Source organism: Bubalus bubalis, chromosome 16 (assembly GCF_019923935.1).
Source record: "Bubalus bubalis isolate 160015118507 breed Murrah chromosome 16, NDDB_SH_1, whole genome shotgun sequence".
NCBI classification, from domain to species: domain Eukaryota; kingdom Metazoa; phylum Chordata; class Mammalia; order Artiodactyla; family Bovidae; genus Bubalus; species Bubalus bubalis.
In genome coordinates this window covers 7016095-7039242 of record NC_059172.1, presented here as the reverse complement: position 1 = coordinate 7039242, position 23148 = coordinate 7016095, and the positions used below count along the sequence as shown (strand labels likewise).

At 46.5% G+C, this 23148-nt stretch overlaps 1 protein-coding gene and 1 non-coding gene across 2 annotated transcripts in view; one reads left to right on the top strand and one right to left on the bottom strand.

Annotated features, from left to right (window-relative positions):
* PTPRJ (protein tyrosine phosphatase receptor type J) overlaps positions 1-23148 on the top strand; it is a 171490-nt gene that overhangs the window by 112393 nt on the left and 35949 nt on the right. The window contains exons 2-7 of the mRNA XM_025266043.3: positions 9746-9767; positions 10915-11061; positions 16959-17159; positions 19737-19979; positions 20894-21115; positions 22809-23075. Of these exons, the coding sequence (XP_025121828.3) occupies positions 9746-9767; positions 10915-11061; positions 16959-17159; positions 19737-19979; positions 20894-21115; positions 22809-23075 (1102 nt within the window). The remainder of the gene's footprint in view (positions 1-9745; positions 9768-10914; positions 11062-16958; positions 17160-19736; positions 19980-20893; positions 21116-22808; positions 23076-23148) is intronic.
* TRNAC-GCA lies at positions 14347-14420 on the bottom strand. The gene has a single exon. It is a non-coding gene; the product is annotated as a tRNA-Cys (tRNA).

The window sequence follows — 23148 nt, the reverse complement described above, 5'->3', positions numbered from 1 at the left end:
TGACGTTCACAGTGGTGAACCTCCACGGTGATGTGACATGATCTCTGCTTTGGCCCTTCTGTGTGCAGCTGCGGGCCCCTGCCTCCTCCCCCCGCCCACCTCCACCCTGCTGCGCCCACCAGGAGGAGGCTGCCCTCCTCGGGCTATACCATGAGTGCCCTCGGTCTGCAGCTTCCTGCTGGGCTGGCCCCTCAGCCCCTTCCCTTGTTTGGTCCTACGGCTGCTAAAACTCTCACCCAGCCCTTGCTGGGTTCCCGTCACACCCTTGTAAACAGACCCTTTGAAACTCTCCTCAGTTACCCTGGTAGTGTGTCATCTGTCCCCACCCAGCTCCCTGTGAACACTGGCTTGTTTTAGAAAGGGTAATCTAGCAGTTCTATATTAACTTTCCACTATGCATTGAAGGGAGAGATGGAGAGAAGCAGCCAGGTGTGTGGATGAAGGAATAGGGCTGGTTGTACACAAAGAGCTTCAATTTAGCTATTGGGCTTTTATATTCAAATGAGGGATTGTAGATATTGCAGCAGATAGAATCCTCTGCTGGCACTTCTTAACGTATGTGTGTGTGTGTGTGTGTGTGTGTGTGTCTACTGAGAGCTTCAAGATATAAAAGGGGAAATGGTTTGTTTCAGCCCAAGGACAGTGCTGTCTTCTGTTCGGGCTGAGGGTTATGAGGTTTGTTTTTGGGTGGCCGCAGTGTGGAAGTGGGAAGTCCAGGTGCATTCAACACCCAAGCATCGTCAGGCCATGACCGCTGAGTGTACCCACAAAGGATGCAGGGAGGGAGCTGGGAGACAGGTGTGATGGGGCAGTCACAGAGGTATTGGGTTGGCCAAAAAGTTCATTCCAACCCAGTACTTGGAGAGGGGGAAGAGAACACGTCCAAGTCTCTTTTGGTGTGTATCTAGGAGGAGTGTTTACCTGAAGAGGAGCTGGGGAGCATTTAGAAACTGTAGGTGAACGTAGCTAGTGAGATCCCTGTGATTTAGCTGTTTGGCAGGAAGAATCCAGGGTTCAACGTGGACCACTGATGTGACCACTGTAGCTTTGGCTGAGTTGGGATGGTACCGAGGGCGGTGTTAGCAGTTTTGTTTTCTCTGGGCATGGAGGAAGACCCTTGTGACTGGAACCAAAGTTTCAGGACTGGGGGTGGTTCCCAAAGAGGGTTCGGCTCATCAGCCGGACCAGAGGAGGCTGTGAAGGAAGAACACATCCCCGGGGCAGGGGGATGATGAAAAAGGCTGGATGTCTCGACAGGGAGGGTCTGCTCCTTAGAAAAGAAGCAGAAGACTGCTGTGCAGTGCTGGGTGTTCTTGGGTGTCGTTAATGCTCGGCCATCTGGTTGGCCTGTGTGTGGACCATTGTCTGCTGTCCCTGGGAAGTCCTTGGCAGACTGAGGACAGTCTTAGAGTCTTTTCTCGTATGTTGGTATGTCTTCCTCCTTGGACAGTGAGTGTAGTCTCTCTTCTCTCTGGGCCCCTTTAGCCCAGTTTTGGGGGCCTGCAGAAGCCTTGGGCCACCTGTATGGGTGACTTTGCAGGGGGAAAGCAGGAACATGGGCGGGCTATGCGTACTCCATCCAGGTCTGCCTCCCAGGAGAGAAGGCTTTGGGGAGTCTTGGCTGGAGTGGCTGAGGTCAAAACCTGGGTTGTTTTTGGTACTTCCTCACTGCTGTGTGTCCTTGGGTAAGCCCCTGAGTGCCTCTGGACCTCCCTGCCCACCTCTGTAGCTGGGTTCTTCCGTATTTATACACTTTGGAAAGGATGTGTTTCAAATTGCCTATGGGTTATGTCAGTGGAGTCTGAGCTTTGGTGTCATCTGTAAAATAGAGATAAAATACCTTGCAGAGTTGCTGTGAAGATTCCAGGTAGTGATGGTAGTGATTGTGGCGAAAGAGATGGTTTTATTTCATTTCATCCCTGTTCATAGATGTGGCCCAAGGGACAGAGAGGTCAAGCTACCTGCCCAAAGTCACACAGCCAGTAAGCGGTGGCCCTGCATGACTTCACCCAGGTGGTTGGTCTGGTTCCAGAGCCCAGGCTCTTAGCCAAGATTCCATGAGTCTGTGCTCGGACAAAGGTCACAGCAAGCCCAGCTCAGTGCCTGGCATGCTGTGGCTGCTCAGTAAACTTGAGTTCCTTCCTTTTTATCCTCAGAATGCACCTGGAAGTGGAGGTCCCCACTGTGCTTCTGGTCAGACGCTTCACCTCATGTTTTCTTTTTTATTTTCTCCCAATTCTGGAGGTTAGCAGTGCCAGATCAAGGTGTGCATGGCATGCGTGCTAAGTTCCTTTAGTCATTTCTGACTCTTTGCGACCCCATGGACTATAGCCCGCCAGGCTCCTCTGCCCATGGGATTCTCCAGGCAAGAATACTGGAGTGGGCTGCCATGCCCTCCTCCAGGGGATCTTCCTGACCCAGGGATTGACCCTGCATCTCTCAGGTCTCCTGGATTGGCAGGTGGGTTCTTTACCACTAGCGCCACCTGGGAAGCCCTGCCTAGCTCATGCTATCTAATGTCTGGTTCAGGGAGGTTCATTCCCCCTTTTGCAACTGTCCAAATCCACCTTTCAAAACCTTCCTATTTTACCTTCCTCTTCTCCTCCCTCCCCCACCCTCGTCCTGCTAGAAGCCACCTTTCACTCCTCCTTCTCAGCAGCTCAGCTTGATGATAGTCACCTACTCACTGTCTTTTTTTTTTTTTTTAATTGGGGTGATATTCACATAACATAAAATTAGCCATTATAAGGTGTGCAGTCCAGTGACATTTAGTACACTGACCATGTTGTGTAACCACCACCTCCATCGATTATGGTTTCAGAACATTTTTGTCCGCCCGCAGAAAAGCCAGTACCTGTGAGCAGTCACTCTCCCTTCCCATCTTCTGTCCCCTGGCAACCACTAGTTCTGCCTTCTGTTTCTGTGGATTTCCCTCTTCTGGATGTTTTGTATAAATGGAACCACAGTCTGTTTGCTTCTGTGTCTGACTTCCTTCATTTGGTGTCATGTTTTTGCATCCATCCTCATTGTAGCTTAAATCAGAGTTTCCTTCCTTCTTAAGGCTTAACAGTGTCCCTGCGCATGTATACACATTCCGCTCATCTGCCAGTGGACAGGGGGTTGTCTCCACCTTCAAGCTATTGAGAGTGGTGCGGCTGTTAACCCCCACTGTCTTTTATGCAGACACTGCCCCCTTTTTCTGTTTGAGCACTGGGACTGTGACTTCTGGTGTCCCCTGAGTCCTTGCCACAGGGTGGGCTCATTCATCACTCCCTGCTGGATCTCCTTAAGCCAGGAGGGAGAAGACTGGGAGCAAGAGGTGCCCCTCACTCGTGGGCTGGCTCGACACACTTTATCTGGTTTAATTTCTGCCCAGAGGAAGGTAGCAAGTGGAAAGTGCCTTTTTTTCTTCACCGTGAAGCACTTCTCACTCCAGTGCCTGGGGCAGGTTCGTAACAGCCAGCCAGGGAATTTCTGAGCTCTGTGACCTAAGGCATTCTCTGGCCTCAGTGTTCTCATCTGCACAATGGGAATGCTCATTCTTTTTTTACAGACTCGTGTGAGGGTTAAATGAGATGGAGGTTCTGGAATGTTTGCTTCTTTCCGTACCTGGAATTGGAGCTCTGGGTGAGGGCCCAGTTTGAAGAAGGGCCCTTGCAGGCCATTCAGGTATGACCTGAATCAAGTCCCTCATGATTTTACAGTGCAGGTGACCAAGAGATTCAAGAGATTAGATCTGGTAGACAGAGTGCCCAAAGAACTATGGATGGAGGTTTGTAACATTGTACACGAAGCAGTGTCCAAAACCATTCCAAAGAAAAAGAAATGCAAAAAGGTGAAATGGTTGTCTGAGGAGGCCTTACAAATAGCTGAGAAAAGAAGAGAATCAAAAGGCAAAGGAGAAAGGGAACGATATATCAAACTGAACGCAGAGTTCCAGAGAATAGCAAGGAGAGATCAGAAAGCCTTCTTAAGTGAACAACGTAAAGAAATAGAGGAAAACAGTCCAATGAGAAAGACTAGAGATCTCTTCAAGAAAATTAGAGATACCAAGGGAACATTTCATGCAAGGATGGACACAATAAAGGACAGAAATAGTATGGATCTATCAGAAGCAGAAGAGATTAGGAAGAAGTTGCAAAAATCTACAGAACTATACAAAAAAGGTCTTAGTGACCCAGATAACCACGATGGTGTGGTCACTCACCTAGAGCCAGACATCCTGGAGTGTGAAGTGAAGTGGGCCTTAGGAAGCATACTACAAACAAAGCTAGTGGAGGTGATGGAATTCCAATGGAGCTCTTTCAAATCCTAAAAGATGATGCTTTTAAAGTGCTGCACTCAACATGCCAGCAAATATGGAAAACTCAGCAGTGGCTACAGGACTGGAAAAAGTCAGTTTTCATTCCAGTCAATGCCAAAGGCATTGCCAAAGAATGTTCAAACTACCACATGCTAGCAAGGTAATGCTCAAAATTCTTCAAATTAGCCTTCCACAGTATGTGAACCGAGAACTTCCAGATGTACAAGCTGAATTTAGAAAAGGCAGAGGAACCAGATGTCAAACTGCCAACATCCATTGGATCATAGAAAAAGCAAGGGAATTCCATAAAAACATCTATTTCTGCTTCCTTGACTATGCTAAAGCCTTTGCCTGTATGGATCACAACAAACTGTGGAAAATTCTTAAAGAGATGGGGATGCCTACCATACCTGCCTCCTGAGAAAGCTGTATGCAGGCCAAGAAGCAACAATTATAACTGGACATGAAACAATGAATTGGTTCAAAATTGGGAAAGGAGTATGACAAGACTGTGTATTATCTCCCTGATTATTTAACTTCTATGCAGAGTACATCATGCAAAATGTCAGGCTGGATGAAGCACAAGTTGGAATCAAGATTGCCGGGAGAAATATCAACAACCTCAGATATGCAGATGATACCACTCTAGTGGCAGAAAGTAAAGAGGAACTAAAGAGCCTCTTGATGAGGGTGAAAGAGGAGAGTGAAAAAAACTGACTTAAAACTCAGCATTCAAAAAACTAAGATCATGGAATCCGATTCCATCACTTCATGGCAAATAAAACGGGAAAAAGTGGAAGCAGTGACAGAGTTTATTTTCTTGGGCTCCAAAATCACTGCGGAAGGTGACTGCAGCCATGAAATTAAAAGATGCTTTCCTTGGAAGACAAGCTATGACTTAATATACCTAGATAGCATATTAAAAAGCAGAGACATCACTTTGCCGACAAAGGTGTGTCTAGTCAAAGCTATGGTTTTTCCAGTAGTCATGTACAGATGTGCAAGTTAGACCATAAAGAAGGCTGAAGAATTGATTCTTTCGAATTGTGATGCTGGAGGAGAATCTTGAGAGTTCCTTGAACTGCAAGGGGATCCAACCAGTCAATCCTAAAGAAATTCAACCCTGAATATTCACTGGAAGGACTGATGCTAAAGCTCCAATACTTTGGGCATCTGATACGAAGAGTCAACTCTTTGGAAAACACCCTGATGCTAGGAAAGACTGAGGGCAGGAGGAGAAGGGGGCAACAGAGGATGACTTGGTTAGAGAGCATCACTGACTCAGTGGACATGAGTTTGAGCAAATTCCATAGTGAAGAATAGGGAAGCCTGGCGTGCTGCAGTTCGTGGGTCACAAAGAGTCGGACATGACTTAGTAACTAAAAACAGCAACTTGCAGGCAGGCCGGTTTCTATGCAGTCCTTCCTGACGAGCGACGACCGGTGCCTCCGGGTGTCCCCTTAGAAGGGGAAGGAGCTGCAGTCATTCTCGTCACCATGCTTAGTTGTCACTGCCGGAAAGTTGTCCCCACTTCCCTTTTCTGCAGTTAACTCTGGTGCTTAGTGTAGGAATCTGTGGAAACTGGCTTTCTCCCATCTCACCCCAGGCACAGCTGTGCTCTGAGCTAAGTTTAGAAAGGTGAGCTTTCTGTTGATTGAATGACTGGAATGAGAGGGACTGAGCTCTGTCGTGTCCGACTCTTTGTCACCCTTTGGGCTGTAGCCCGCTAAGCTCCTCCGTCCATGGAATTTCCCAGGCAAGAAGACTGGAGGAGGTTGCCATTTCCTTCTCCAGGGTATCTTCGCAACCAGGGATTAGACCGCATCTCCTGCGCCTCCTGCATTGCAGGTGAATTCTTTATCTGCTAAGCCAACGGGGAAGCCCTTTCTGTTGTATTCTTTTAAAAAGTACTCATAAGGTGTCCCCCAGGCCATGGACCTTGTGGGGTGTTGTTTGCAAGGGTCTTTTTGCCCTGTGGTCATTGGAAGAGTTTGGGGGCCTGGCAGACCTAGACTGGCCTCCTGTGTCTGCCTCTCACTGACCAGCTCGGTAACCCTGGATGACAGGTCACTGACCTTTCACTTTCTTTATCTATAAAAATGAAGGTTACTGTGAAAATTAGTCATCTAGCTTTGTGCTCATTATAGTGTCAACTAGTGTTCCAAATAGTGTTCTTTTGGTTGCAAACCTTACACAACCCAAACAAAAGTAGTTAAATTAAAAGGGGTATTACATCTCCCCAGCCAAGAAGTCCGGAAGTAGAAAGAGTCTAGAATTTCTTGATTTGGCAGTGCAAGAAGGATCCAAGTGTTTTCTCTCTTTCCACATCAGCCATCCTCAGCTGGTGGGTGAGTTCTTCCCTCCTTGTCACACAGTGGCCGCAGAAGTGCCAAGCATCATGGGCAGATCTGCTGAAGTCCAGCAAAGCAGGATGGTATTTCCTTCCATGAATTTCCTTTTTATAGAGAAGAAGTATTCCCCCAAGAGACTCCTTGCAGATTTCTCTTAGGTACCCTACCCTTGTCCTTCGTTTTAGTCTGCATCCTTTAGATTCCCTGAGTCCTAAGGCAAGGACTAAGCTGCTGATGCTTCATTTGGGAAGTCAAGGCCCATTGAGGTCAAGGTGAGGGAATGAAGCCAGGAAAGACGTGAAGCCACGTGAGCAAGGGTGACGTCACTCTAGCTACTGTTTCATCATGAGCCTCGAAGAGATGCCAGCTGGTGTGTACACCTGGCGTATAAGGTCTTCTTTGGGAGGGTTGCCAGGAGAAACTGTACCTGGCTCTGTCAAAGAGGCACACTGAGAATATCTTTTGAAGTTAATGTTTAAACCTTCCCTTAGTTCTAGTACATTTCTTGCCAGTTGCTTTATGTTGGAAGCTAGTGGTTTAGGACAGACTGGAGTCAGACTGCCTGGGTTCAGACCCTGGTGCTATGGCTCAGTAGGGACCTGAGCCTCCCGTTTAGGGCAGTTTGGAAGAGGGAATGAGTTAGTATCTGAAAGTGCTCTGTGCATATTGGGCCAAGGGTGTTGAGAATGTAGAGTCAAGGCATGATTCTAATCTTGGGAAACCTGCGTTTGGCCATGACTGTGATCCTGGGAGTTTCATCTGTAGAACTCAGAGCTCTTTGACACGTTGTCCTGTGTGGTGACCAGCAGCCAGTCAGTGTTTGCCGAGTCTCGGACTGCAGAGGACCCAGATTGACATGCACAGACACTCTTCCCCTTCCCTTGCACCTCCCCTGACTTCCCTTGGCAGGTGGTACTGACCCCAGGGCACACTCCATCTGTCCCCCTCCCTCCCTCGCTCCACCATGGCCCCCGTGACTCGGGGCCTGTCTGCTTTAGTTCTGAGGTTTTAGCCCAGCGCTTGGCACACACAGGCACTCAAGAGTTGCTTGTTAAATGTCAGTACTTTCTACCTTGACTGACTGATTTACAGACGTGTCTCATTTCCCTTACTTTTCTGTAAACAGTTTGAAGACAGGGCCCAGATCTTTATTGCTTTAGGCAATATTTGGTGGGATGGATGGATGGTTGCATGGCTTCCAGGAGAGGACACAGCACACAGATGCCCAGGCAGAGAGAGAGTAACATTGTAAAGGGCTGGGACGTGCCATCCTAGGGTCACAAGGTGATGTAGTTTAATGGTTTCCAACGCGGGAGCAAAAAAAAAAAAGTTTACTGCCCTGTGCTGCTTACCTAGTGACCTACTCCTCCTTTTTCTCCCTCGTGTGGTCCATCCTGGATGATGTGGGATGCAGAGCATAGAGTGAGGGCGAGGGCTGGAGGGAGGAAGGTGAGCTGGAAACGCTGAGGCCTGAGATGAGGCGGGGTGAAGGGTACATGGTGGTGGTGGGAATGGAAAGTTTGAGAGTGGGGTGTGAGCAGGAAGGGAAGTCAACAGGGCTCGCCCACCCCTTGCCTCCCCCCTCCGCCCCCTGGCACCCCATCCCGCAGGCTGGCAGGGATTGAGGAGGGGAGGAGTGCTGGATTCCTTTGAGTACTGGTGCCTGGGTCCCTGGGAGACAGAGCTGGGGCCAGGACCCCTTCTGCCCACCTATGTCATGAGACGAGAACAAACATTCTTGTTTTCTCCATTTGATAAGCGCAAACTTGTGGGATAAGTGGGAGGAATACGGGGCTGAGTAATCGGGCTCCTGGGATCTGACCGGCTTGGGCCTTGTCCTTGCTGTCAAACCTTGGGGAAATCTTTCCCTTCACTGGGCCTTAGAGATTGGCTCCTCTGCAAAATGAGAGGCTCGTTCTTTCCTTCCGTGACACGTATTGAGTGCCTACTGTGTGTAATATTCTAGGCGTGGGCACAGACGCAGTTTCTGTTCTCCTGGAGTGTGCATTTCAGTCGGAGGAGACTGACGATGATTGAGGTGAAGGCTGGGAGAAAACCTACCAGTCAAGCAGTGTGGATGGGGCTCATTTCCATCGGCTGGTGGCACCATCTGGGAAGGTCTGGATGGCGGGGTGGGGGGTGAGGGCAGTGTTTTTGGAGAAGGGAATCAGTGCATAAAGGCTCCTGCGGAGAACCAGCTTCAAGAACATTGCAAAGGGCATGAGAGGTGGTAACAGAGGGAACCTGTGGTTAAGAGTTTGCATTTTATTCTAAGTGTGATGGGAGGTTTGAGGACATTTTTTTCCACTGGAGTCTCTTTTGATTATTTTCCACTTTACAAGGGCCGTAATTGGAAATATCCCATTAACAAGAAAGGTGTGATTTTACTAAACAACAGATTGAACAATCTTGAATTTTTTTAGGCTTTTAAAGTGTGGGGAAATAATAGGGGTTTGATAAATATCTTTGAGAATCCTCAGGGATCTATACAGATGGCAGATAGAGACACCCTCTGGTTCAAACATTTATTCTTCACAAAGCCATTTGCCGAATGATTTTTAAAAAGATTCCTACCACCTCCTGATAGAAGATGAACTTTTGCACAATGAACATCTCTAACGCGGTGGATTTCTGCTGCCACACGTCTCTCTTCATATCCTCCGTTCCTCGACCCAAAGTGGCTCTGGGGAAGGGGCGATGGGGGTGGGGATGGCCCTGCTTTCTTTCTTTTGGTCCAGAGAATCTCAACTCCTGTTGCGATGTCCTTTTGCCTCAAAGTACAGCGTAGTGACGGGAAGGAGCGCGGACCTGGGGAGTTGCTCTTATTGGGTGTTTTCCAGGGGAAGAAACGCTGAACAGCCGTTTGGTCTCCCTGTAACTGAGTTCATCCATTGTTTGCAGATGGATGGCGCTTACCCTGGATTCCCCACATTCAGTGGCCTCACACCCTAACCCTGGCCGGCAGGCCTTTGCCTAATGCATTTCTTAACACCCCACCCCAGTCATTACATTTTCATCTGCTTTATTTCTGATTTGCAGTTTGCCCAGGCTGAAGGAATCTACTGACTTCCGTTTTCTTTTTCTGTTACAGATCCTGTGCGCAGGTGACTGTGGTAAGTACCACTTCCCACTCTGCGCTTGTGTTGTTCGCTACTGCCCCCTACTGGACGCATCAATATTAACAGGACAGTGAAAAATCACAGAACATGCTAATTTGCTAAAACTCGCTTAGTTCCAATATTTCTTTGGAAGTGCGGTGAGGGTGGAAACAGCAAATGAAAGAAAAAATTTGATCAGTTGTGCAACCCTGACAAATACAATTTTTTTTCCTGTGATTTTTTTTTTCTACCCTACATTTGTGGGTGATTTTTTTTTTTTAAAGACAACTTAGTTTTCATAATGTAGTATGATGTGTATTTATTTCATGCACTGTTACCCTGTAAGTATTTTCTTGTGTTGCTGCATCACCCCATGATTTTTTAAATGATGTACAGGTTTTGTATATGATCTTTGGTAAACCAGACGTAGCCTCCTGTATATTGTGCCTCAACTGTGCTGAGTCTCAGTTGCTAATTAGTTCCTGATCCATTGAAGTCCTCCCTGGTCTATAGTAAAATGAGAAAAATGGGGTTGCTATAGTAAATTTTTAATGGAACTTAACATATTTAGTTGAAAGCACTATTTACTCTGGGGTTATGTCCTCACTAATTTTTTGATCATTATTCACTTCTATAAGAAATAAATAATATTTAGTAATTTTTAAAGGTACCTCTTTGAAAAATAAAAATAGGTGGCTTTTGTCTGTCATCAAAATTCAAGGACTACTTCCCCCCACCCCCTGCCGCCTGTTGGTAAAATCTCAGCCTGTGAACCATAGAGATAAAATTCTTAGAATATTCTTACAGTGTCATGCAAAGGGCGCAGCCTTGCTGAAACCTTCTAATAAAGAGAATCTCACTTAATAACAGTAATTATGCAAAGCCTGTGCAAACAATAGGAAGAGTTCTGTAATTGCTTTCTCTTCCTTGTTAATCAGTTTGGTAAATAAGCTGGTAGGTTCCTTGCACAGGCTCAAATCACTGGTGCAAAAGAAAATATGTGTGTGTAGAGGCCATATTGGAAGGTGGGGGAGGGGAGATGAAAGAACTGTGATACATTAAAAAAATTATAGTTAAAAGTCTGTTGAATGGCCTGTATGTGGTGGTGGTGGGGGGTGCCGTTTTATTAGCTTGCATTTTGTTTTTCTTTCCTGTGTTCTAGGCACCAACTGCAATGTGACTACATTCTCATCTATAGCCAGTAAGAGTCCATGGACCGCAGCCCCAGAAAACCTTTTAACAACTGTAATGCATTCGAATGGCCAGTTTACTCAGGCAGACAGTAGGACATTTTCACCCCTGGATCCTGGTATGCACTATCTTTTCACCCTTTAAAACGGCTCCAGTCAGTTCAGTCGCTCAGTTGTGTCTGACTCTCTGTGATCCCGTGGACTATAGCACGCCACGTTTCCTGTCCGTCACCAACTCCTGGAGCTTGCTCAAACTCATGTCCATTGAGTCGGTGATGCCATCCAACCATCTCATCTTCTGTTGTCCCCTTCTCCTCCTGCCTTCAATCTTTCCCAGCATCAGGCTCTTTTCCAAAGACTCGGTTCTTCCCATCACGTGGCCAAAGTATTGGAGTTTCAGCTTCAGCATCAGTCCTTCTAATGAATATTCAGGACTGACTTCCTTTAGGATGGACTTCCTTTAGGTTGGATCTCCTTGCAGTCCAAGGGACTCTCAAGAGTCTTCTCCAGCACCACAGTTCAAAAGCATCAATTCTTTGGCCCTCAGCTTTCTTTATAGTCCAACTCCCACATCCATACACGACTACTGGAAAAACCATAGCTTTGACTATGTGAACCTTTGTTGGCAAAGTAATGTCTCTGCTTTTTAATATGCTGTCTAGGTTAGTCATAACTTTCCTTCCAAGGAGTAAGCATCTTTTAATTTCATGGCTGCAGTCACCTTCTTCAGTGAATTTGGTGCCCAAGAAAATAAAGTCTGTCACTGTTTCCACTGTTTCCCCGTCTATTGGCCATGAAGTGATGGGACCAGCTGTCATGATCTTAGTTTTCTGAATGTTGAGTTTTAAGCCAGCTTTTTCATTTTCCTCTTTCACTTTCATCAAGAGGCTCTTTAATTCTTTTTCACCTTTTGCCATAAGGGTGGTGTCATCTGCGTATCTGAGCAATCTTGATTCCAGCTTGTGCTTCATGCAGGCTGGCATTTCTCACCATGTACTCTGCATATAAGTTAAATAAGCAGGGTGACAACATACAGCCTTGATCTATTCCTTTCCCAGTTTGGAACTGATCTGTTGTTCCATGTCCATTTTTAACTGTTGTTTCTTGACCTGCATTTAAATTTCTCAGGAGGCAGGTAAGGTGGTCTCGTATTCCCATCTCTTTAAGAATTTTCCACAGTTTGTTGTGATCCACACAGTCAAAGGCTTTGGCGTAGTTAATAAAGCAGAAGTAGATGTTTTTCTGGAACTCTTGTGCTTTTTCAATGATCCAGTAGATGTTGGCAATTTGATCTCTGGTTCCTCTGCCTTTTCTAAATCCAGCTTGAACATCTGGAAGTTCACGGTTCACTTACTGCTGAAGCCTGGCTTGGAGAATTTTAAGCACTGTTTTACTAGTGTGTGAGATGAGTGCAATTGTGTGGTGGTTTGAGCATTCTTTGGCATTGCCTTTCTTTGGGATTGGAATGAAAACTGACCTTTTTCAGTCCTGTGGCCACTGCTGAGCTTTCCAAATTTGCTGGCATGTTGAGTGCAGCACTTTTACAGTGTCATCTTTTAGGATTTGAAATAGCTCTACTGGAATTCTATCACATCCACTAGCCTTGTTCATAGTGATGCTTCTGAAGGCCCACTTGACTTCACATTCCAGGATGTCTGGCTCTAGGTGACTGATCACACCATGGTGATTATCTGGGTCGTGAAGATCTTTTTTGTACAGTTCTTCTGTGTATTCTTGCCACCTCTTCTTAATATCTTCTGCCTCTGTTAGGTCCATACCATTTCTGTCCTTTATTGAGCCCATCTTTGCATGAAACGTTCCCTTGGTATCTCTAATTTTCTTGAAGAAATCTCTAGTCTTTTCCATTGTAATGTTTTCCTCTATTTCTTTGCATTGATCGCTGAGGAAGGCTTTCTTACCTCTCATTGCTATTGTTTGGAACTCTGCATTCAAATGGGTATATCTTTCCCTTTCTCCTTTGCCTTTAGCTTCTCTTCTTTTCTCAGCTATTTGTAAGGCCTCCTCAGACAACCATTTTGCCTTTTTGCATTTCTTTTTCTTGGCTGCCTCCTGTACAGTGTTACAAACCTCCATCCAAAGTTCTTCAGGGACTCTATGTATCAGATCTAATCCCTTGAATCTATTTGTCACTTCCACTGTATAATCATAAGGGATTTGATTTAGGTCATACTTGAATGATCTAGTGGTTTTCCCTACTTTCTTCAATTTAAGTCTGAATTTAGCAATAAGGAGCTCATGACCTTCACCATAGTCAACTCCTGGTCTTATTTTTGCTGACTGTATAGAACTTCTCCATCTTTGGCTGCAAAGAATATATTCACTCTGATTTTGGTATTGACCATCTGGTGATGTCCATGTATAGAGAGTTCTCTTGTGTTTTTGGAAGAGGTTATTTGCTATAACCATTGTGTTCTCTTGACAAAGCTCTATTAGCCTTTGCCCTGCTTCATTTTGTACTCCAAGGCCAAATTTGCCTGTTACTCCAGGTATCTCTTGACTTCCTACTTTTGCATTCCAGTCCCCTATAATGAAAAAGACACTTTTTTGGGGTGTTAGTTCTGGAAAGTCTTGTAGGTCTTCATTGAACCATTCAACTTCAGCTTCTTTAGCATTACTGGTTGGGGCATAGACTTGGATTACTGTGATATTGAATGGTTTGCCTTGGAAATGAAGAGAGATTATTTTGTCGTTTTTGAGATTGCATCCAAATACTGCATTTCGGACTCTTTTGTTGACTATGATGGCTACTCTATTTCTTCTAAGAGATTCTTGCCCACAGTAGTAGGTATAATGGTCATCTGAGTAAAATTCGTCCATTCCAGTCCATTTTTGTTCACTGATTCCTAAAATGTACCTGCTGCCAAAAAGTGCAAACACGTGAGCAAGACCTTTGGGGTAGGATGTGGGTTTTGGAGAATGCCAGTATCTTCATATGTGCACTATATTCAAGATCACTTCATCTAGGCTTCAATAGTAGAATGCAACTACTAATATCTCTTGGCTCCCTATTCTTGGCCTTGTAGCCTGGCTCCCCGGGAGCTGCTTTAACACTTGTCTTTCTGTCTGCTCTCTGAGCAGCACTCCAATGGCGTAGTGGTTAAGATCCCAGACTGAAAATCAGAGTCCCAGCTTTGCTTCCTGGATCTGTCACTGTCTCACTATGTGATCCTGGGCTAGTTTTCCTCTTATTTTACTGATTTATGTTTTTGCCCTCACCACACAGCCTGTGGAATCTTAGTTCCTTAAGAAAGTGAAAGTGAAGTTGCTCAGTTGTGTCCAACTCTTTGCAACCCCATGGACTCTAGCCCACCAGTCTCCTCCGTCCATGGGATTCTCCAGGCAAGAATACTGGAGTGGGTTGCCATTTCCTTCTCCAGGGGATCTTCCCGACCCAGGGATCGAACCTGGGTCTCCTGCATTGTAGGCAGACGCTTTTTACCATCTGAGCCACCAGGGAAGTCCCTAAAAGAAATACTAAGTAATTTATTGAGGTTGGTTGGGCTTGAAGGGAACCTAGAAATCGAACCAGTGTCTCCTGCATTAGCAGGTGGAGTCTTTACCACTAAACCACCAGGGAAGCCCCTGGCCCTTCCAGCCAGGAATCGAACCTGTGGCCCCTGCCATGGGAGCCCCGAGTCTTGACCACTGGACCACTGGGTATGTCCCTCATTGGTCCTCTTAGACCTCAGATTCTTCATCTTTATCACCAAAAATACATACATATACACACATATTTTTAAAAGATATTTTAAGATGTACTTTGCTGAACTATTGAAAGTTCAGGACTTGCTTTTCAGGAATTCCCTGGCAGTCCGGTGGTTAGGACTCCACACTTCCACTGTAGAGGGCACAAGTTTGATCCCTGGTCCAGGAACCTAAGGTTCCACATGCCATGTGGCATGGCCAAAAAAAAAAAAAAAAAAAAGAACTTGCTTTTCTCAAATCTTCCCAGAATCCTTATGTGAATCAAAATTGAGGTCTTAACACATTTCTTTGCCTTCTTAAAATGGTGCTGTCGCCTCCTTCGTGAGGTTGTTATGCCGCACACGTGGGAAAATGTGTGCACAGCACCGAGGCGTGGTCCTTGGGACCCGGCCCGCACCCAGGATAGGACTGCGGCCCTTCTTGCTGCCTCCGCGCTGTAACCGCGGCCGCTGTTTTATCATTCTCCTCCTCGCCATCATCATCACTGACTGCAGATGGCATCACAGTGATGACCTGCGAAAATGCTGCTCTGATGCTGTGAGCGCTTACGTGATAAACAGGAGCTTCACGTCTGGAGGGGCTTCCTAACCTGCAGTTTACTGAAGTGAGGGCCACTAGATTTTTCTGTGCCTGGTCCCTTTCTCTTGTTTCCTCTCCCTTCTTCTTCGATTGGGTCGATGTTTGCGTCTCCCTGGCTCCTGATGGGGCACACCCCCCGTGCTGTCATTTGAAGGGCACGTCCATGCAGAGATGGTGTTGCCTGTACCCCCTTTATTCTCCTCGGATCCAGCCCTGGGTCCTTGAGAAGGGCCTTACTGCTTGTGCTTACGCTTCTGTTTCGAGTTGTTGCTCCTCCATCTAGGCTGTAATTAGGATACACCCATCTTGAAGTTTTAATTCCTGTTAGTAACCAGCATGGCTTCCATTGTGTTAAGATCCCATACATATGCAATTTGACAGAGGAGGAAGTGACATTCAGAGCAGTGAATTTTACTCTGAGTAAAATCTCATGCCAGTGACTGGCAGGATTGGACTCTGAGCCCTGACTTTTGAATGTCCAAATTTAGTGACGGTGTTTACAATGTCATGGTGTCTTAATAATAATCCTTTATGTTTAAATATAACATTCTTGAGCGGTCAGCAGAGGAAACTGAGACTGAGATATTTTCAGGGGTTACTTCCAGGTCACACAGCTAAGGGGCAGAACAGGTCCTTACCTCTAAGCTTGGATTCCAAGGCCGACCCTTTCTTCTTTATGCTCTTCTGTTCTGTGCCATCTTTATGCCAGAGAGCTGTGGCGCTTCCTCCTAAGATCTGAGTTTGGAAAAAAGGCTATCACACGCACAATGTTTAGGTCTTAACACAGTTTTTTCCTTCTTAAAATGGTGCCGTCGCCTCCTTCATGACGTTGTTACGAAGCATACATGGGAGGATGCGTGCACGGCACCTTGGCAGGGTCCTGGGGACCGTGTAGTGTGCATACCTCTCCATACGCGGCGTTTTCAGAACATCGGGGATGGACGCATTTAGCATCTCAGGTTGGCTTCTGTACAGATTTAACTCCATGTTCAAGTTGTAGCCAGCAAGGCCAAACTCTATTATTTTTATCTTTTAAAAAACCTTTTTATTTTGTATTGGGGTATATCTTTGATTAACAAACAATGTTGTGACAATTTCAGGTGAACAGCAAGGAGACTCAGCCATGTATCTATTCTCCCCCAAACTCCCCTCCCATCCAAGCCACCACTTAACATTGAGCAGAGTTCCCTGTGCTGCACAGTGGGTCCTTATTGGTTATTCCTTTTAAATACATCCTGTGTATATGTCCATCCTAAACCCCCCAACTATCCCTTCTCCCCATTCCTTTCCCTGCCAACCATAAGTGTGTCCTCCAGGTCTGTGGATCTCTTTCTGTTTTGTAGATTCCACACGTAAGGGATGTCTTACAGTATTTTTCCTCTGTCTGACTTTCTTCATTCAGTGTGATTATCTAGGTCCATGCTTATTTTTTATCTTTATTTTGTAGCCTTCTGTTTCACTGACACGTATGTATGTATTATATACACGCATGTATGCATGTATGTGTATATATATCTATCTATCTAAATACATGGAAATCTAAATGTATTTTGTTGGAGGGAAGTCCAGGAGGCAAATAAAGAGAAATGAAATTTTATAGTTGCAAAACTCACTTCTGGAAAGTAGACATACAGAACAGCCTTTACTCTTACATTTCTTTTTGAAAAATAATTTTTTTCTGTCCTTTTTTTTGGAAACAATATTAAAATAGAATCCAGTCCTGTGAAAGCGGTTACCATCAGTCCATCCAGTGTGACCCCAACTTGGAAAAACAACACAACGGCTTCTGATTCCATGGGTGGCATAAAGAGTACGAATGAGAATCTGCAGATGGGCTTTGCAAATCAGACAGGTGATAACAGCACGGATTCGGGGCCAGGAAGCAACGGGACTTCAGGAGATGCCACAGTAGGTAAGATGAGTGGCTCCCAGGGCGGATCATGAACTGTCCTTCTCATCCTGTACCCTAGAGCCTTGCCCATTCAAATTGCCTGTTGGAAAGAGATTGATTTTTGTTGACTCTGGAAGATGAGGGAAGATTCTGTGTGGTTTCACGCCCAGGAGTTCAGGTGGCAGGATCATTTAATACTAAGGTCCTGTGTGTTTTGGGATATTTTAACTGCTTCCAACTGTTTGGTTTTTAAAAAATCTCTCATTATTATTGGTGAATACTTACTTTTCTGCTAAGACTTGGGGACAGGGACCCTGTTAGAAATGTGTCTTGATGCTGTTGGGAACTACTAGGCTTCTTTTAAGCTCCCCAGGAAAGTTGATGCTGTGTTTGTATTCCCAGAAGCTTCTGTTGGGCATGAAAATTTGGATACTTTATAGAGGAGTATATGCTTCAAATGCAATAAGAGCCCAGTGACATTGGATTAAGCTTAGATTTTTATTTAGCTTAGGTATCAGTACCCTGAGCCACCTGTTATAACTGCAAATAACAGCTTTTTTTTTTTTTTTAAGGCTGAAAAGAACAAAAAACATAAAAAAGAGTTGAGATGCTTTTTTTTTTTTAAGCTCAGAAGAATACAGAATTCAAAAAAAGAGGTCCTGTGTTGGCTTTCTGATCTGGAGGGGCGGTGATGTCATTGGCTGGTGGGAGCCACGGGAAGCTGACCTCTCGAGCCCGGGGCTTGAAGTGACCACCTGGCAGAGCAGCTTCCACACACAAAGCAAGCCAGTGCTAGACCAGTGGTTTTGAACATGGCTTTTCTCCAAGCCAGGAAATTATTTCTTTAAATAAAACGTTGCCCAGGTGCCCAGAAACTGCAAAGAACTGGAGAAAGAGGAGCTACAGGGATGCAATGTCACAGGCGCCTTCAAAAACTCCTGGAGGTCCTCAGAGCACAGTTTTAGAGAAAACAAAACCTGCAGGAAAGCTTCCCTATATTGTGGGAGAGACAGGAAAGAAGGACAGGGCAGAGGAGATGGAAGGGAACGGAGGAGGAAAAAGAAAGCAGAATTTAGAGTTGGTAATGGGACAAGGTGACACAGAATTGGTGACTATGGGGACGGGGAGGTGACCAGGTGACCCGAAGCACCCGGCTCAGGGGCTGAGGCTCCTCACTCCAGCTTAAGGCCCCCGAGGCCAAGGCTGTGTTCATCAGCTGCTATTTATTGAGCATGTACTATGTGCTTCAGCTCAGTTCAGTCGCTCAGTCGTGTCCGACTGTTTGCAACCCCATGGACTGCAGCATGCCAGGCCTCCCTGTCCATCACCAACGCCCAGAGCTTGCTCAAACTCATGTCCATTGAGTTGGTAATGCCATCCAACCCTCTCATCCTCTGTCGCCGCCTTCTCCTCCTGCCCTCAACCTTTCCCAACATCAGGGTCTTTTCCAGTGAGTCTTTTCAGTGTGCTTAGCTGCCCATAATACATCAGAGTGCCCTCACAGTAACCCTGAGGGCTACAGAGGAGGAATCTGTAACGCTGAGAAGCTAAGTTTCTTCTGCGCTCCTGGGGTCACTGAGCACCATGTGGAGGGAACCCAGGAGCCTGGTTCCAGAGCACTGCGGTTCAGCGGTGTCCATAGCGGCCACCCAGATCACTGAGCCGGCTGGTTTATTCACATTCCTTTTCTTTAAAAAAGACACCTGCATGACCCAGTTTAGAAATCTTGGCCTCAGATATCGTTTGACATGAAGAATAAAGTCGTAGAATGGCTCAGCTCGCCTCAGAGCTGGATGGGGCCTGACGGGCATCCGTGCCAGGGTCTTTGAGTTGAGCCTCCTCAAGCAGGGTTGTGGCCTCATCTGCAGCGCTGTTGCTGCGGTTACTGTCTAGTTGGTAAGTCGCGTCTGACTTTTTGCGACCCCATGCTTAAAGCTAGAGCCCTGGGTTCTAGCTCCCCGATGCTCCAAGTATGCTGTGCGTTCTTGAGCAAGTCACCCTGCTGTTCTGAATTTCCATGCTCTCATCTCAAGACTGAAGGATATGGGTGTCATTTTGGCCAAAGTGGTTTGGTTTTGGTCACAATCAGCCAAATAAAGTGACAGAAAGGATGGTAGGGGGATAGTATAGATTGGAAGTCTTCAGAAAATTCCCCTTGGGGTTGGAATACAGGGATGAGCGTCTCAGTTGAAATGTCTCGGTACTGTGACATAGTCGTATTATCTGGAATTGAGACCTTTAGATGTAGCAGATGGTCACTTTTTTGGATGCTTCTTCCTGATACCTAAAACAAATATTAAAAGCTGCTGTTTAAAAGGGCAATTTAAAAGAGTGCCAAATCACTGTAGAAGTTGACTGTCTTGGAGAATAGTTCTGATCCTAAAAAGTTATGGCTTTAAGGTTCATCCTTTTCTCCTTTTTCCTGCATGATGGTAAGTTTTCTCCCCACTGTGAAGCGATAGAATTGCTCTGGACTCTGACATAAAGGAAGTGTCTGTAGTGGGCCCCACTGAATCGTCGGTGCCCCCAGTCATTCATAATGAAGGGTGACTGCAGGCATCTCGTTCCATCGGTGCCCACTCTGTGCTTTTCAAATAGAACCTCATCCAGTAATGGATCTGCGTGCTGCCTTCGTGGGTGTGACGCACGTGACTCTTACCTGGAAGAATGATAACATCACGGACACCTGCCGGATGCTCCTTGAAGGAAGCCAGGAGTCGACTAAAAACTTAATGGTCAATATTTTTGACCTGAAGCCGGGGAGTCAGTACACGGTCACCCTGTATCCTTTAGGATCAAATGAGACCCAGGGAAGCCCCCTGTCGACAGAAAATGGCTTGGGTGAGTCACAGCGGTGGGCTTCTGACCCACAAGGCCTTGAAGGAAGAGATGAGGTGACGCTGGTCTCTCTTCCTGCTTCTTTTAAACGGCCTTCCCCGTGGTCCAGCAGTTCTGCCTATTTCACCCTCTCTCTGCAGGGGTCTGGTCCAGGAAAAGAAGGCCTTGAGTGGGGCTCTGCTTAGCCCAGTGTGAATCATGGGGTTGTCCCTGGAAATCCATGTTTGGAGTTGGGTGGGAGAAGATGGGTTCTTGGAAGAAGTTGGGGGGTGATGCAAGTAGCTGTTTTGGAGAGAAAAGCACGTATATCTGTGGTGCTACCTGGTCTTCCCTGGTGGCTCAGATGGTAGAGTCTACCTGCAATGCAGGAGAAGACCCGGGTTCAATCCCTGGGTTGGGAAGATCCCCTGGAGAAGGAAATGGCAACCCATTCTGGTATTCTTGCTGGGAGAATCCCATAGACAGAGGAGCCTGGCGGGCTACGGTCCATAGGGTCACAAAGACGCAACTGAGCGACTTAACACACCTGTGCTAAAAGTACAATGCAAAATACCTGCCAAAGATGAGGCTCCTGGGACTTCCCCGGAAGATCAGTGGTTAGGAAGCCACCTGGCAACACTGGGCAGCATGAGTTCAGTTCCTGATCGTTAAACTAAGATCCCATGTGTGTCACACAATCAATGAATCCGTCAATACACACACACACACACACCCCTAAACCATTGCTTAACAATATCAGGCTCCTTTCAGGAGCATGGATCTCTTTCTGGGGGAGAAAGGGAACAGGTGTTCGTCGAATCCCAGCTGTGGGCACTGTCTGATGTGGCATCCTTCGGTGGGGAGGGCAGCGGCACTGAAAGCAGACAGGAATGCACTTCCATCTCAGGTCATGTCTTTGCCTTTTGTGTTTCTAACAGATGCCGGCAACACAGACAGCTTGCCTGGGGGTCCCACGGCCCCTGGGTCCAAATACCGACTGGAACGTGCCGGCCCGTCCTCTGACGCTTCTCTGGCCCAGGACACCGTGGAAGTCTTGCTTCTCAGGTTAAAGCCTGACACACAGTACAAGGCCACAGTCTATCCCCAGGCTGGGGTTAACGGTGCCGAAGGACAGCCCCAGGCTACAGAGTTCAAAACAAGTATGTGGAGTTTTGTAAAATGGCTTCAGCCAGAGTTTCCAATTGCAAAGTTTGTCTCCTGTGATTCTGGTCCTGAGTTATCTCTTGCTTCATAAGTCAGCTTGTGGTTGGAGGGAATTTTCTGGAAGAGATTTTGGACAGAGCAGGTCCAGTGAGTTTCTTCTGAGCTCTGTGGCCAAGGCTCTTCTTTCCTTGACCCCATCACAGCGGATTCAGCAGCTACCGTGTGCGGATGTGAGGGGCTCCCTTGCTCTCTCTTTTATAGCTCTGCATACTGGCCAGGGAGACACACTGGCATAAGGTTTTTGTCTTGAAAGTTGATATTCATTTTGTCCACGTTGGTTAAGTACTTCCCCCCTGAGAGGAGAAAATGAGTCTTCTTTTTTGACCGAAACTTGAAAGGCATACTGACCTTCCTGTGTCCCTTGCTGACATGCATGCTGCTGCTTTTGACCTAGAATCTGTCAGCGTTCTTACTCTGTAAATTGAACAGTTTTGGAGACTTTTGGGATTAGTGCTAATGAGGGTGTAAAGAAATGCATGGTTCCTACGCTCAGGAAATTTTAGAACAGAAGGGGAATCGAGGGAAAATACATGCAAAAGCACACAGCCATGCTCAGTGGGTTCAGAAATGAATGCTGTAGCCTTGTAGCCTTCGGGGGCTTGCTTGCAGGCGATACAGACCAATTTGGGTGATCTTATCCAAAAATATATCTATTTTGCATGGCAGTCTCTCTGCTGCACAGCAGAAACTAACACATTATAGGTCAAATATATTCCAATAAAAACTAAAACAAGCAAACAAACACCCCCTCTCCTCCAAATATATTTATTCTGGAAGGCTGTCATAGATCCATAGAACAGGGGGAGGGGGGTGGAGGACCAAGGTCAGAACACCGAGTAGCAGCCAGGAAACTGGCGCTGGACCTGGCGACCCAGAACGGGAGGTGATGAGGAGAAGGCTCCAGTTGCTTTCTCCTCCAACCCCACAGTAGCCTGCCTGTTTCACTCACTGGTGGAACCTGTCACCCGGCACAGTGCCCCAGTGATGCAGGGTGCCGGGGTCAGCATTGTGGGGACACAGTGCAGGCGGGAGAGGACAGAGGGTGGATTGGGAGGGTGGGGTGGACAAGTGATGAATGACTAGCGCTCTTGTGTTTCCTTTCCTGGAGTTACGGTTGTTATCTTGATTTTTTTTTTATAGATGAGGAAACTGAGCTCAGTGATTTTCCTAAGATCTACCAGGCTCTTCAGTAGAGCTCACCTTGGAACCCAGACCTGCCTCGTGCAAAAGTCTGTGATCTTTACTTAATCGTGTAGATAGTGTTAATTCTTGGATGGATATATGCCTGAGACCTTTTGGGGTCACCCAGCACTTAGACGGGCATGTGTAGAGTCCATGTTGTGGTTTGAGACATCTATTGCATCCCTAGGATTAGTCAACTCAACAGGGAGAATGAAGGGTAAACTATGCAGGTGCAATTAGCCAGGCTGTTTCTTCACTGAAGATGCTGTCTGACTTTTGCTGGGACCCTGTCTACACTTGGGTCTGCTGTGTTAAATGGTGTAGAACAGGAAGAAGAACTGCTGAGAGTGTTTCTTGGATGAGATGCCTTAATGACAGCATCTCTCTCCCTGTCTCTCTCTGACTTGGCCATCCTGGTGGTGGTGAACTCCTCTTGTGTCTTCACAGATCCCAGTCAGGTTTTTGACATCAAAGTTGTGAACATCAGCGCCACCAGCTTGACCATGACCTGGAAGATCAATGATAATGAGTCATCTTCAGTCTATACCTACAGGATACAAGTTGTGGATGAGACCGATTCCTTCAATCTCACCGTCAATGAGACTCATGCCATCATCACTGAACTGAGCTCAGGCACCTTGTACAACATCACGGTGTATCCTTTCCTTGATGACGGTTCCGAGGGCACGCCGGGCTTCATCCAAGTTTACACCCGTGAGTCCACTCATGGCTTTGCTAACCTTTCTTCCTGTCGGCCGTGTGCCCGGCCCAGATACAAGACAAACCC